General features: G+C 43.0%; 1 protein-coding gene across 3 annotated transcripts in view; it reads left to right on the forward strand.

The window, feature by feature from the left end:
- Positions 1 to 12,669, forward strand: part of dstyk (dual serine/threonine and tyrosine protein kinase) — a 106,954-nt gene that overhangs the window by 42,115 nt on the left and 52,170 nt on the right. For all 3 annotated transcript variants that reach the window (XM_078242052.1, XM_078242053.1, XM_078242054.1), the window contains exon 3: positions 11,953 to 12,643. In XM_078242052.1, coding sequence (XP_078098178.1) covers positions 11,953 to 12,643 — 691 coding nt within the window. The remainder of the gene's footprint in view (positions 1 to 11,952; positions 12,644 to 12,669) is intronic.

The following is a 12,669-nucleotide window of genomic DNA, read 5'->3' on the forward strand; positions in this document are numbered from 1 at the left end:
TCTCTCCCATAAATTTGAGCTCATTGATAACTTTCTGTATCTTGCCATTCACCAAGTTGCATTGATCCACAAGTTGTCTGGACCAGAAGCTTTGAAACTCACTCCTTAAATCACCTCAACATATTTAAAAAAGAACCTTTGAGTACCTGTCAGAATATCCTTTTTTAGCTTGGTGTTAGTTTCTGATTTTTTTCTTAAGAAAGTGGCACTAGATGTAGTGGATGCATTGGTGGTCATCTTCCAAAATTCGGTGCACTCTGGACTTCCTACAGATTGGAGGGTAGCTAATGTAACCCCACTATTTACAAATGGAGGTAGAGAGAAAACAGGGCATTATAGATCAGTCAGCCTGACGTCGGTCATGGGGAAAATTCTAGAGTCCATTATCCAAGATTTTATAGCTGAGCACTTGGAAAACGTGGCAGAATTGGACAGTCAGCATGGATTTACAAAAGGAAAAGCATGTTGGACCAATCTCCCGGAATTCTTGGAGGTTGGAACGAGTAGAGTTGATGAGGGGGAGCCAGTGAATGTGGTTTATTTGGACTTTCAGAAGGCTTTTGACCAAGTCCCACCAAACAGATTAACATCTAAAATTCAGGTGCATGGGATTGGGGGTAGTATATTGAGATAGATAGAAAACTGGTTGACAGACAGGAAACAGAGTAGGAATGAATGGGCCTTCGTCCGAATGGCAGGCAGTGAGGAAGATTGTTGCTGTGGAGAGCGCAGTAAAGGTTTCCCACACTGGTCCCTCGGATGGCTGCATTGATGTTTGAGGAGAGATTGGGTCGGTTAGGATTATATTTGTTGGAGTTCAGTCGAATTGGCGGGGGGAGGGGCAGGGAATCTCATTGATAGCTGTAAGATTCGAGCAGGACCAGACAGGGTAGATACAGGAAGGATGTTGGGGTCACGGTAGGGGTAGGTGGGGTGGGGTGGGGGAGGGGGGGGGGCGATTGTGGTGGTGTGTCCAGAAGAAGGGATCATAGTTTAAGGATAGGGGTAAACCTTTTAGGACTGAGATGAGGAGGAATTTCTTCACACACACACAGTAGTGAGCCTGTGGAAACAGTTGAAGCGAAAATGTATGTTTTCAAGAACGTATTACACTTAGAGTGCAGGGGGTCAACAAAGGATATGGGGGGTGGGGGAGGTGAAGGTGGGATCAGGCTGTTGAATGATCAGTCATGATGATAACGAATGGTAGAGCAGGTTCGAAGGGCTGATTGACCTTCTGTTTTGTATGTTTCTATGTTTTTATTCATCCATGGGATGTCAGCATTGCTGACTTGGCCAACATTTATTGCCCACCCTTAATAACCCTTGAGCTGAGTGATGTATTTCACCATCATTATTGGACTTCTAATTCTAGATTTTTAAAAAAAATCTACATTTGACCACCTGCCATTTTGGGATTTGAACCCAGGTCCCCAGAGCATTATCCCGGGTCTCTGGATTACTAGTGCATTGATAATATCACGGTGCAGCTGCTTCTCTGCTTCTCTTATGTGTGGGGTAAGAGCACATTTTGGCACATTAAGCTCCTGTGAAGCATCTTGGGTCTTTTTATTAAGTAAAAGCTACTATGTTAATGCAACTTCTTGTGAGTTCTTAACTTGTGTTGTCATGATGAAAGACATCATTATACACCTCTGACTGTGTGGCCAAATTCCCCTCCAACTCGATTTTCAAGTTTGCTGATGACACCATTGTGAGTCGGATCTCAACCAATGACGTGACAGTGCAGGAAAGAGAGAGAATCTGGTGAACTGGTGCAACGGTGACAATCTCTCCCTCAATGCCAAAATAAAGATGATCATCGACTTCAGGAAGCATAATGGAGGACATGCCCCTGTCTACATGAATGGGGATGAAGTAGAAATGGTCGAGAGCTTCAAGGTTTTAGGTGTCCAGATCACAGCAACCTGGTCTCTCCATGCGGACGCGATAGTTAAGAAAGCCCACCAACACCTCTACTTTCTCCGGAGACTAAAGAAATTTGGCATGACCACTTCAACACTCCAACTTTTACAGATGGTTGTATCACAGCTTGGTGTGGCTCCTGCTCTGTCCAAGACCGCAATAAAGTATGAAGGGTCGTGAGCGAAGCCCAGTCCATCACTCAAACCAGTTCCCATCCATTGAACCTGTCTACACTTCCCGCTGCCTCGGAAAAGCAGCCAGCATAATCAAGGACCTGACGCACCCCGGACATTCTCTCCTCCACCTTCTCCTGTCAGGAAAAATATACAAAAGTCTGAGGACACGACTCAAGAACAGTTTTGTCCCTGCTGCCATCAGACTTTTGAATAAAACTACCTTGCATTAAGTTGATCTTTCTCTACATCCTAGCTGTGACTGTAACACATTCTGCACTGTCTCTTTTCCTTCTCTGTGAACGGTATGCTTTGTCTGTATAGCGCGCAAGAAACAATACTTCTCACTGTATGTTAATACATGTGACAAATCAAATCGGTGTACATCAGTTTGCATCCTCTCCTTTGTGTATGGTATGTTTTGTCTGTACGGCACGCAAGAAACAATACTTTTTACCGTAAACTAATACGTGACAATAGTAAATCAAATCAAAAAATCTTGATTGGAAGTGGAACATGAGTGTGCATAGGTTTCTGATAGGATTTTGATTGTGTAAATAGGATGGAATAACAAACTTTTTGAATCATAGACAGCAATAAATACCCGGGGGAGATAAGTCAGGATGGGTGACAAGCACTGAGTTGGATGTCTTCTGGCTTGATGGCAGTACAACTGTTGACCATTTCCTCATGGCCTAGACTCTAATTCGATGCAAAGTAGTTAAATTTGCTGATGCCAAATTGGAAGGGGCAATCAAATTGGGGGAAGCAATATAAATACTTGAGTTAGACAAAATAAATATTTAGGTAAATCAGTGATTTCATTTGTGTGTGAAGCACATTAGATTGAAATTAATAAATATTCTATAAATGATAGAAGAGCCACGAATGAAATGTTGACAAACCTCTGAATCTTCTCTTGGACATGCACTTGCTCAAACAAAAGGAGAGTGGAATTTAAGCCAGAGGCACTGGTCAGAAATACCAAGTCTAGTTCTTGTTCCTCAGAAATGAAGGAGACATTTAAGTGCTGGGGACAATGCAAAGAAGAGTAGCAAGGGTGAGCTGTAGTGTGAGGGCTTGAGCTACAAGGGATGACTAAAAACACAAGCTTTTGAGCCTAGGTTGGAGGTATGAGATGACAACCTTGGAGCTACAGCATATTGTAAGGAAACAATATTTCTCGGGTATTGTAGGTACATCATGGGAGCAGGGGAAAAGGGGTACAAAGTTGAAGTAATGCTAGTAACTTCAGGGACTGATATCATTTTCTTCACACTGAGCAACACATCAATGGACTTCATGTTAGGGAGGTGAGAATCCTTGGATGCATTTAAGAAATAACTAGACTCTACACTAGGGGGACTGAGGAAATTTCAGGTTCGCAAACCATTATGGAACTGTGATCCTCCTTTGTCTACAATTGCCTTGTGATCTGATGAAGGGGTGGATTCCCTGACGTGTTGAGTCCAGCGACACTGGTTATCCTTCACGTTCTCACCCCAAGGACAGTTCTTCATGTGCGAGCCTGGACTCATTATTGGGGTGCTTATCTGAGGAAGTGGGGAGATGGGTGCGGTGGGGAAGAGGACGAGGAAGTGGAGGATGGCTTCAATGCAGTGGAATCTGGTGCACGATGTGCACACATTTCGAGGAGTAGTAACTAAAGAAGTGGGCAGGAGCCCGGGCTGATTATTTTGCTTCCCTCTCAAAACAAGAAGCGCCAAGCACTGTTTTAGCAATCCTGTTGAAACTAGCCAAAATTCACTAACTAAAGAGCATAAACTATCCTGGCTGAGTGAACCAGTTCTTGCCATAAGTAACTAAACCAAACACCACATTCCAGTTCATCATCTGCCTGGGTTACTCCTTCAGCTTTGAAGAATTAGATTTATTTATTTGTGGCTGTTTGAATTCCATTTCAGGCTTGCTACGTGGTAACTTGGAGATACCAGTGACTGCCTCCTTTGTAGGAGCAGTTTAGACTGGAGTCATTCATTCCCTTCAATCTCGAGCTGCCAAAGCCACGGTCAATTTAGCCAGGCTTTTAATAGTTCCTTTTTAAAGGAATTTTCATTTGATTAAAGCTTGTTTTATCTGCATCCTTTTTTTTGCAGCATGATTTTAATTTCCAATGAAGCACTTTGAATATTCCAATCGTGATAAGGTTCAAGAGATTTTTGAATGTTTCAAATATTTTTTTCATCGTCAACTGCTGAACACTGAAACATGTCATTGTACATTTTCTGTTAGATTTAGCTTGCAATTTGAGATGAATTCTGGTGAGACCTCAAGACGCTTAAAGTTCTCTCTTTATTTTTGCCCCTGTTTTCATGCTTTACATGTTTTTCCTTCTGGATTAGAGAAATTTTCCACTAATGTAGTGTAAGTTGTAGTTTGAAAATTTCAGTCTGTGCTGCATCTTGAGATTGTCGCTTGGATAAAATTACACATCCTTTCGTTCCCGCGACCCAAGTCTCAGTCCAGTATGAATTGGCAGTGTCACTCTACTCTTGCTGTGTACTAGCTTCATGAATATTCAACGTGGGGATTTCTGAACTATATTCAAGAGTACGAGTGTCTGGAATTCAGCCTGAGCATTACTCATTCAGTTATCACTTGAAGATTCCCGAAGCATTCACTTCCACCATCCCCAAGGTTGATGGGAAGGGGATTGCAAGTGAGGCCTTGGAAGTTGAGCCATGGATTTAGGCATGTTCACCTGAGGTTGAGTTCATGGCAGGGCGTTGTGTGTGGGTCTGCCAGATGAATAGTTTTTTCTAATTTTTAATTTGTTGTGGCAAATAGGGTGTTCAGTGTTTCGGAGAAGATGTGCTTCTGATGTTGACTGTAATGCACATTATTATAGATCTTATAGAGGTCTATAAAATAATGAGGGGCATCGATCAGCGAGTCAGTCCATGTCTTTTTCCAAAAGTAGGGGAGTCTAAAACTAGAGGGTGTAGGTTTAAGGTGAGAGGGGAGAGATACAAAAAGGTCCAGGGGGGCAATTTTTTCACAGAGGGTGGTGAGTATCTGGAACAAGCTGCCCGAGGTGGTAGTAGTAGAGGCGGGTATAATTTTATCTTTTAAAAAGCATTTAGACAGTTACATGGGCAAGATGGGTATAGAGGGATATGGGCCAAATGCAGGCAATTGGGACTAGCTAAGGGTTTTTAAAAAAAAGGGCGGCCTGCGCAAGTTGGGCCGACGGACCTGTTTCCGTGCTGTAAACCTCTGACTCTATTAGTGCAGAGCAACACATGACTCAAAATGCAGATCTTGCACATGGTATGGCACTGAGGAATATTAACCATTAAGATCTTTGGTTCCATAACTGGCCTATATTGACCCTTGCGCAGCATTAACATTCTTGCATGAGTGTAGAGGTTATGGTCCAAAAACCCCATCTGAAGAATTGAGCATATCATCTCCGCTGACGGTGAAGATGCAAGTTTTGGGGGGGGGAAAAAAAATCAAATTGGTTGTGGTATTTCAGCAAAGGTATCTAGCCTTGAATTGGTGAGGCTATCCCTTGTGTCTCAGTCAGTATCACTTACCTTGCTTTGGGCTAACTCTGCAGTGTAGTAATGAGGGGGTACAGCACTCTAATAAGGTGCTGGTTCAGAAGAGATGCAAACTGAGGACCTGTCAGCCCTTTCACAGCAAGCTCCCACTAATAGCAACGTGATGATGATGAGATAAACTGATTCATTGCATTGATTTGCTGCATAAATATCGGCCAGTGAACTGGGGATGACATATCCACTCCTCTCCAAAGTAATGTTTTTATATCCACCAAAGAAAGCAGATGAGGCCTTGGATTAACATCTCATCTGGAATGCAGAAATTGCAGTAATGGAAGAGGCAGGTGGGGGGGGAGGGGGGGGGTTTATTCTTCTTCGAAATCATTCAGCCGGGGGTCAAAACCTGAATGATTTCTTAGAGGAATAAACACAGAGGGACAGTTGAATTCAAACCAAGAGAAGTGACTAATGGGGTAGAGAGCTCATGCAAACCACAAAAGGATGAAGGGATATGGGGGAGGAAAGGCTGGATCAGAATTTGATCATCAGTCATGATCAAAATGAATTTTTTTAGTTCTGACCAATTGAGCCCCTTGGAACTTTATTAGTAGACTGGCAAGGTTAATAATCCCAGCAAAGTAGAAAGCTCATGCAACCATGTTACGGTCCCGTCCCAGACCACAACCCCAAGGTATATTGTGAAGCCAGACTAGACCCCGACAATTGTTCTATTTTGGCATAAATGTGAGCAAAGGATGCTTTGTTCCAGGAGTAATTCCACTGACAGATTAGGGATCTTATCAAAATAAGCTTTGTTCGTAATGTAGTTCAATTATAACTCTAACAAAATGAAACAGACTTACTCTTAACAGCTGAGCCATCTTTAAACATAAATTAGAAAGTCATTTCTTTTCATCAGTTCCAAATAAGCAACATTCTTCTTAGGGGCTTAAAACCCACTTTAAATATAGTTGGCTATCACCAATATACTTAGCAAAATCAATGTTGACAGCCTTAGAGTTTTGAGAGAGATGTAGAGTTTTCAGAAGCCTCCTGCAGAATTCCCCTAACCAGGACAGCCATACTCCAACTCCTTTCTGCAAAAGCCTGTTTCTCTCTCTGCTGCAGATCCAGGACTGCGCTTAAACCACAACATCAGATGACCCTGTCAATCACAGTAATCTGAAATCCCAGGAGAACTGAGCGAAACACAAGTCCATTAACTCCACTGAACATAACCACTTGCAAGGTTGAATTGAGTAATTATCCTGCTTCCCAGCATCTGAGCTGTATTCGTCCCAGAAGTACTGACTACCTGTCAAAAAAACACAACTTCAAAAGATTCTTTTGAAACATCTATAAACACACAATATGTATACATATCATTTGCACACTTCATCACAACAGACCCTCAAACAGCTCTGTCATAGAATTGATGCTTCTCAGAATCATTTCAGTAATATTTCTCCAAGATTTAACTACTCAAACAAGCCTATTGAAATCCAATAAAAACATAAAATGCTGCAAAATCTCAGCGGGTCTGACAGCATCTGTGGAGAGAGAATAGAACCAGCATTTTGAGTCCGAGCTCTGACAAAGGGTCATGCAGACTCAACATTGACTCTATTATCCCCCCACAGATGCTGTCAGACCTGCTAAGGTTTTCCAGCATTTTCTGTTTTTGTTTCAGATTCCAGCATATGTAGTATTTTGCTTTTATCCTATTAAATCCAGATGGAAGACACTATATCAACGTTTCTGGAGGACTTCAAGACAAGAAAAGGTGAACTTGCCCATTGACAATAGTTCCTCTAATGTGTCCACCAACCCAGTCTAGAATTTGACTGCATTCTGTATCCAGCCTGCTTGCCAGAGTGTAGTCCAAATATTTATCACGGTATTCTGAATAAAATACTTCCATGTCTTGGTTTGATATGCAATTTTTTTTGTGTTCTGCTAGCTTGACTACTGTCTGAAGCAATATTCACGGTTTGCTTTAGTTTTTAAATCTGTATTTACATCAGGTGATTTAAGTTTCTCCCACTCAACATTTACTTTCCTCTCATGCAAGTACATTTTTTTCAGGAATGTTCGAAATAGGAGGTGGTTTTTCTTGGATTGTTAAGATTTGATGGATACAGTTCCAGGATTTTGTAAGCCGAGTCCTTTGTTAGTGTTATGTCCTCAAGTACCGCAATGTTTTCTTTTCCTCGAGTGAGATGGCTTTGCTATCATGACGATTTCATTGAAGTGTAAATTGTGGGTGCGTAAAATTTATATGTAGTGCCCACTTGAACTGAATATATAATAAGTTGCATTTATAAAGCAGTCTAATGTTGTCAAACATTGCAAGGTGCTTCACGGTAGCATTTTCAAACAACATTTTGAACCTGAACTACATGAGGTAGCCAAAAGCTTGGTCCAAGTACTTTGGAGCATCTTGGAGGAGAGAGAGAGAGACATATGAATAAGTTCAAGGAGAAGTCTTCCAGGGCTTGGCATGGCATCAAGGCACATCTACCAACAGTAGAAAGACTCAAATCGATGGTGCATAAGATGCCAGAATTGTACGAGGGCTGAGATCTTGGAGGGCTTCAAAGGCTGGAAGAAGTTGAAGATGGGGAGGAATGAACATTAGATCTGAAAGCACAGGAATGAAGGGTGAATGGGACTCTGTCTGTTAGGTTATGGGCAGCAGAGGCTTCGGGGTGAGTAAAGGAGGCAGTGACGTAGCGGTGTTGTCACTGGACAGATAATCTGGAGACCCAGGGTTTGAATCCCACCACAGCAGATGGTGAAATTTGAGTTCAATAAAAATCTAGAATTGGAAGTCTAATGATGACCATGAAACCATTGTTGATTGTTGTTTTAAAAACCCATCTGGGTTTCTAATGTCTGGCCTCCAGAAACACAGCGATGTGGTTGACTTTTAAGTACCCCCTGAAATGGCCTAGCGAGCCACTCAATTCAAGGGCAATTGAGAATGGGCAGCAAACGTTGGCCCAGCTAGCGATGCCCCATCCCACAAATAAAAGATTGGCCAGGAATATGGTTGTGAAATCTATCTTTACCAGCTTGTATCATCTCTGGGGAATGATTTAGAGTAATATATTACTTGATGATGACAGATGTTGTTAGAGTTGGCAGTAATCTGCAGAGAATGAATATCTCATTTCAAGAATACTGGCTTTCTTTTCAGTCCAGCCTCATTAACGCAGCAGCCTGCGTTTATGTAGCACATTTAATGTCACAACTCTGAAGGTGCTTTGAAGGAGCATAATAAAAAAACAAAGATGCTGGAATAGGAGGGGTGACCAATAGTTTGGTATTCAGGCTTGTGCAGGAGGCAATTTGTTGACACTTGGGTGACTGAAGGCACGGAAGGGAAGAACAATGCACAGACACTCAAGTCAAAACCATGTTGGGTTTTGTGGGGAGGGTTTAAGCCTTGAGGAGGTTACGGAGAATGAGGGTGAGGACATGAGATTTAAATTAGATCCTGAGGGTTTTGGGCAATCAACCTATGTTTAGCATAGAGGAATATTAAGTATTTGGGAAAGCTGACTGAATGTCATTGTTTATTGTGAGGGGAATTGATTTTTTTTTTAAAGTAGGGAGATTATGCTTCAGTTGTACAGGAGCTGCATGTGCATGAGAATACCTGCTCCTGCAACTTCCCCTCCCAAAACCCCACCATCCTGACTGGATTGCAGTTTCTTCATTGTGGCGAGGCCAAAATCCAGGAGCTGCTGACCGAAGAGCACCGTGGGAGTACCTTCACCACATGGACTGCAGCGATTCAAGAAGGATGCTTGCCACCACCTTGCAGATCGGCAACAAATGCTGGCCTGAGTGAATTAATAACTTTCAATCCTTTCTGTCAGCAAGTAACAGTCACTCGGCCTGGGCAGTGAGTACTCTGTCCATTTTCTTGTGAAGAATAACCACATAGGACTGGCACCAAAAGGCATTCCGTGCCAAGCAAGAATGCAAGCTTCAGCGAGGGGAGGAGAAAATTGGCTTTGTGGCAAGTATAATTTGCAAAGAAACGCCGAGAAACAAGTGAGCCTCTTAGATCCTCGTTCCTTGTTCCTCTTTGTGGGTTTTTCCCTTTCGTTGTGGCAGTGGGTTGCAAACATGATGCTCAAAATAACTAAATTGGGGAAGTTATTTTCTCATTTTACCATGTGCACAAAATTGAATGTTTGCACAAACACCTTGCGTTGCATGACTGTGCCCTATCCTACCAAGGATGCAGGGTCCTTCTCCCGTACTCCTCCCCAAATCATTTTTTGTTGTCATCTTGATTCGGGGCTTTGTTCGAAGGAATGGTTGGGGGCACAGTTCAGTGTGGATGGGTGATGCGGGGGGGGTGGGGTGGGGTGGGCGTGGGTGGTTGCAACATAGACCTTGGAGGGACAGGAGGCCAAGCCCCAGCTACGGGACATGTTTGTCATTAAGTTGATGAATTGTTCAAAGGACGTGAGTCTGGTCAAGAATCAATGGAATGGCAGGAAGGAATGGGAGGCCAACAACTTAGTCCTGAATTGACACTATATTTCCGTTGAGTTTGCTTCCTCTGGTTTCATGAATGTTTCTCTGTATGAGATAAAATATTTATATATCTGTTCAGGATAATGAGAACACTTTTTTTTTGTTAGATGATTTCTGCTGTTAATTTTATCCCAGTCTGTGGGATTTTCCTTGCCTGAGAGGGGTGGAAAATTATATATTCTCCATCTTGTTTTGGGTTATCTAATTGTCAATTTTTGTCATGAAATTACTGTGAAATTTTACAGAACATAACCAGTGTTAATGTAAGCCTACTTGTGATACTAATTAATAAACTTTAAAATATATTTGGAGCTATCACTATGTTGGTGATGCTATATAACTCTGTCCAGCTGCATGTTGACAAAACTGAGACAGCTCGCCTCCATAACTGTCGTCCTTTACCTACGACTTTCATTCCATTCGTCTCCAGATATCATCTCAGACTATCAGAGAATCTTGATTACCTGCTTCTGTCTCTTCTATATACTGTTAATTTAAAAACATTTTTTATTCATGTCACAAGTAGGCTTACATTAACACTGCAATGAAGTTACTGTGAAGACCCCCTCGTCGCCACACTTCAGCACCTGTTCGGGTACACTGAGCGAGAATTGAGCATGGCCAATGCACCTAACCAGCATGTTTTTTTGGACTGTGGGAAGAAACGCATGCAGACAGAAGGAGAATGTGCAAACTCCACACAGACAATGACCCAAGCAGGGAATCGACCCCAGGTCCCTGGCGCTGTGAGGCAGCAGTGCTAACCACTGTGCCACCGTACCACCCAGTTAAGCGTTTAAACATTTCCTTCCATATTCTCAGTATCGCCTTCCTCAGTCCCCTATCTATCTCTTTTTACAAAGCTGAATCCCTAGAGCATTCCTATGGTGCCTGAAGCCCAAAGCTTGCAGAGCAACATTGTGCTAGTATCTGACACTTTCCTGGCCATTGCTGGTTCCCGACTCCAACAATTAATACACACAAATAAAAGCAAAATACTGCGGATGCTGGAAATCTGAAATAAAAACAGAACATGCTGGGGAAACCGAGCAGGTCAGGCTGCATCTGTGCAGAACAGTTCACGTTTTGCGTCTGTATGCCTCTTCAATGCACGTACTTGGCTGAATATTCTTGCAGGTGAGTAATGCTAAAACTGACTGAAAAAGGAAAAGACTAAGCTGGCATTTGTACAGCATTTTTCATGGCCTTAAGTTGTTCCAATGATGTACGAGAACAAAGTTGCTTCCAAGTGTAGGTGCTGCACAATTGTAGGAAATGTAGCAGCCACATTAGACATGGCAAGCTCCCACAAGCAATGTGAAAACGACCTGATCATTCGCTTTGGTGTGGGATTGGTTTGGCCAGGACACCTGGAAAACAGCACATGTTGTCTTTGAATAGTTCCATGGGGTATTTTATGTCCATCTGCCTGAGCAAGTGGGTGACGTGCTGGTTAGGTGCATTGACCATCCAAAATTCTCCCTCAATGTACCCGAACAGGGGCCATATTGTGCCGACTGGAGGATTTTCACAGTAACTTCATTGCAGTGTTAATGTCAGCCTATTTGTGACACTAATAAACTAATAAATTAACATCCAAAAGACTGAGTCTCTAACGTTGATTCTGTCAATGGGAGTATTTGATTTGATTCATGTTCCCCAGTCACACAAGTGGGTCTTAAGACCATAACCTCTGACTCTGAAGCGCGACACTGAGTCACAGTCAGCAGCATGGCTTTATCCCATTTCTAATCATTGTCTCTTTGTTCCAGGAAATGGATATTCTGGTACTTCCGTGCCATGAAACTGGGGCAGAAGGGGGCAAGCTCGATGACTGTTGGAGACATTCCCTGCCCATTATTGTCTATGCCATCAGTGAGGAGCGTTTGGCAGACTGGGAAGAAAGTGAGCTGCAGGGGATGAGAGAACACGCCCTTCCTGTTTTCTTCATTAAGGTACCGAAACACTTGAGCAGCCTCCACCCAGACTCTCACTCCGGACAGGACAAGGAGCCCTCGGTGAAAAATTCCAAGTCTGAGAAGGAAAAGAGTTGCCTTTATCGTCAGCTCACAAAGTTGGACTACTTGAACCCTATTGTGGCTGGGCTGTCCCACACCAGCAAAGCCCAAAGCATGTTGGTAGAACACTTTGAGAAGTTCCGGCAGATTGGCGTCTTCGCCAAGCAAGTGGCGCAGATGCACCTTGTGGACGCAGCGAATGTGCTGAATGGTGTCCACTGCCGCTGTTTGGACATCTTCATCAACCAGGCCTTCGACATGCAGAGGGACTTGCAGATCACGCCCAAGAGGCTGGAGTACACCAGGGACAAGGAGAATGAGCTGTTTCAGTCACTGATGAACATAGCCAATAGGAAGCAGGAGGAAATGAGAGACATGATCATCGACACTCTCAGCGGCATGAAGGAGGAGCTCTTGGAAGAAGCGGCAAACTTGCAATTCAAAGGTGAGATTGAGGTGTAAATTTTCCAT

The sequence above is a fragment of the Mustelus asterias genome, chromosome 25 (genome assembly GCF_964213995.1).
Source record: "Mustelus asterias chromosome 25, sMusAst1.hap1.1, whole genome shotgun sequence".
In the NCBI taxonomy this organism is placed as follows: domain Eukaryota; kingdom Metazoa; phylum Chordata; class Chondrichthyes; order Carcharhiniformes; family Triakidae; genus Mustelus; species Mustelus asterias.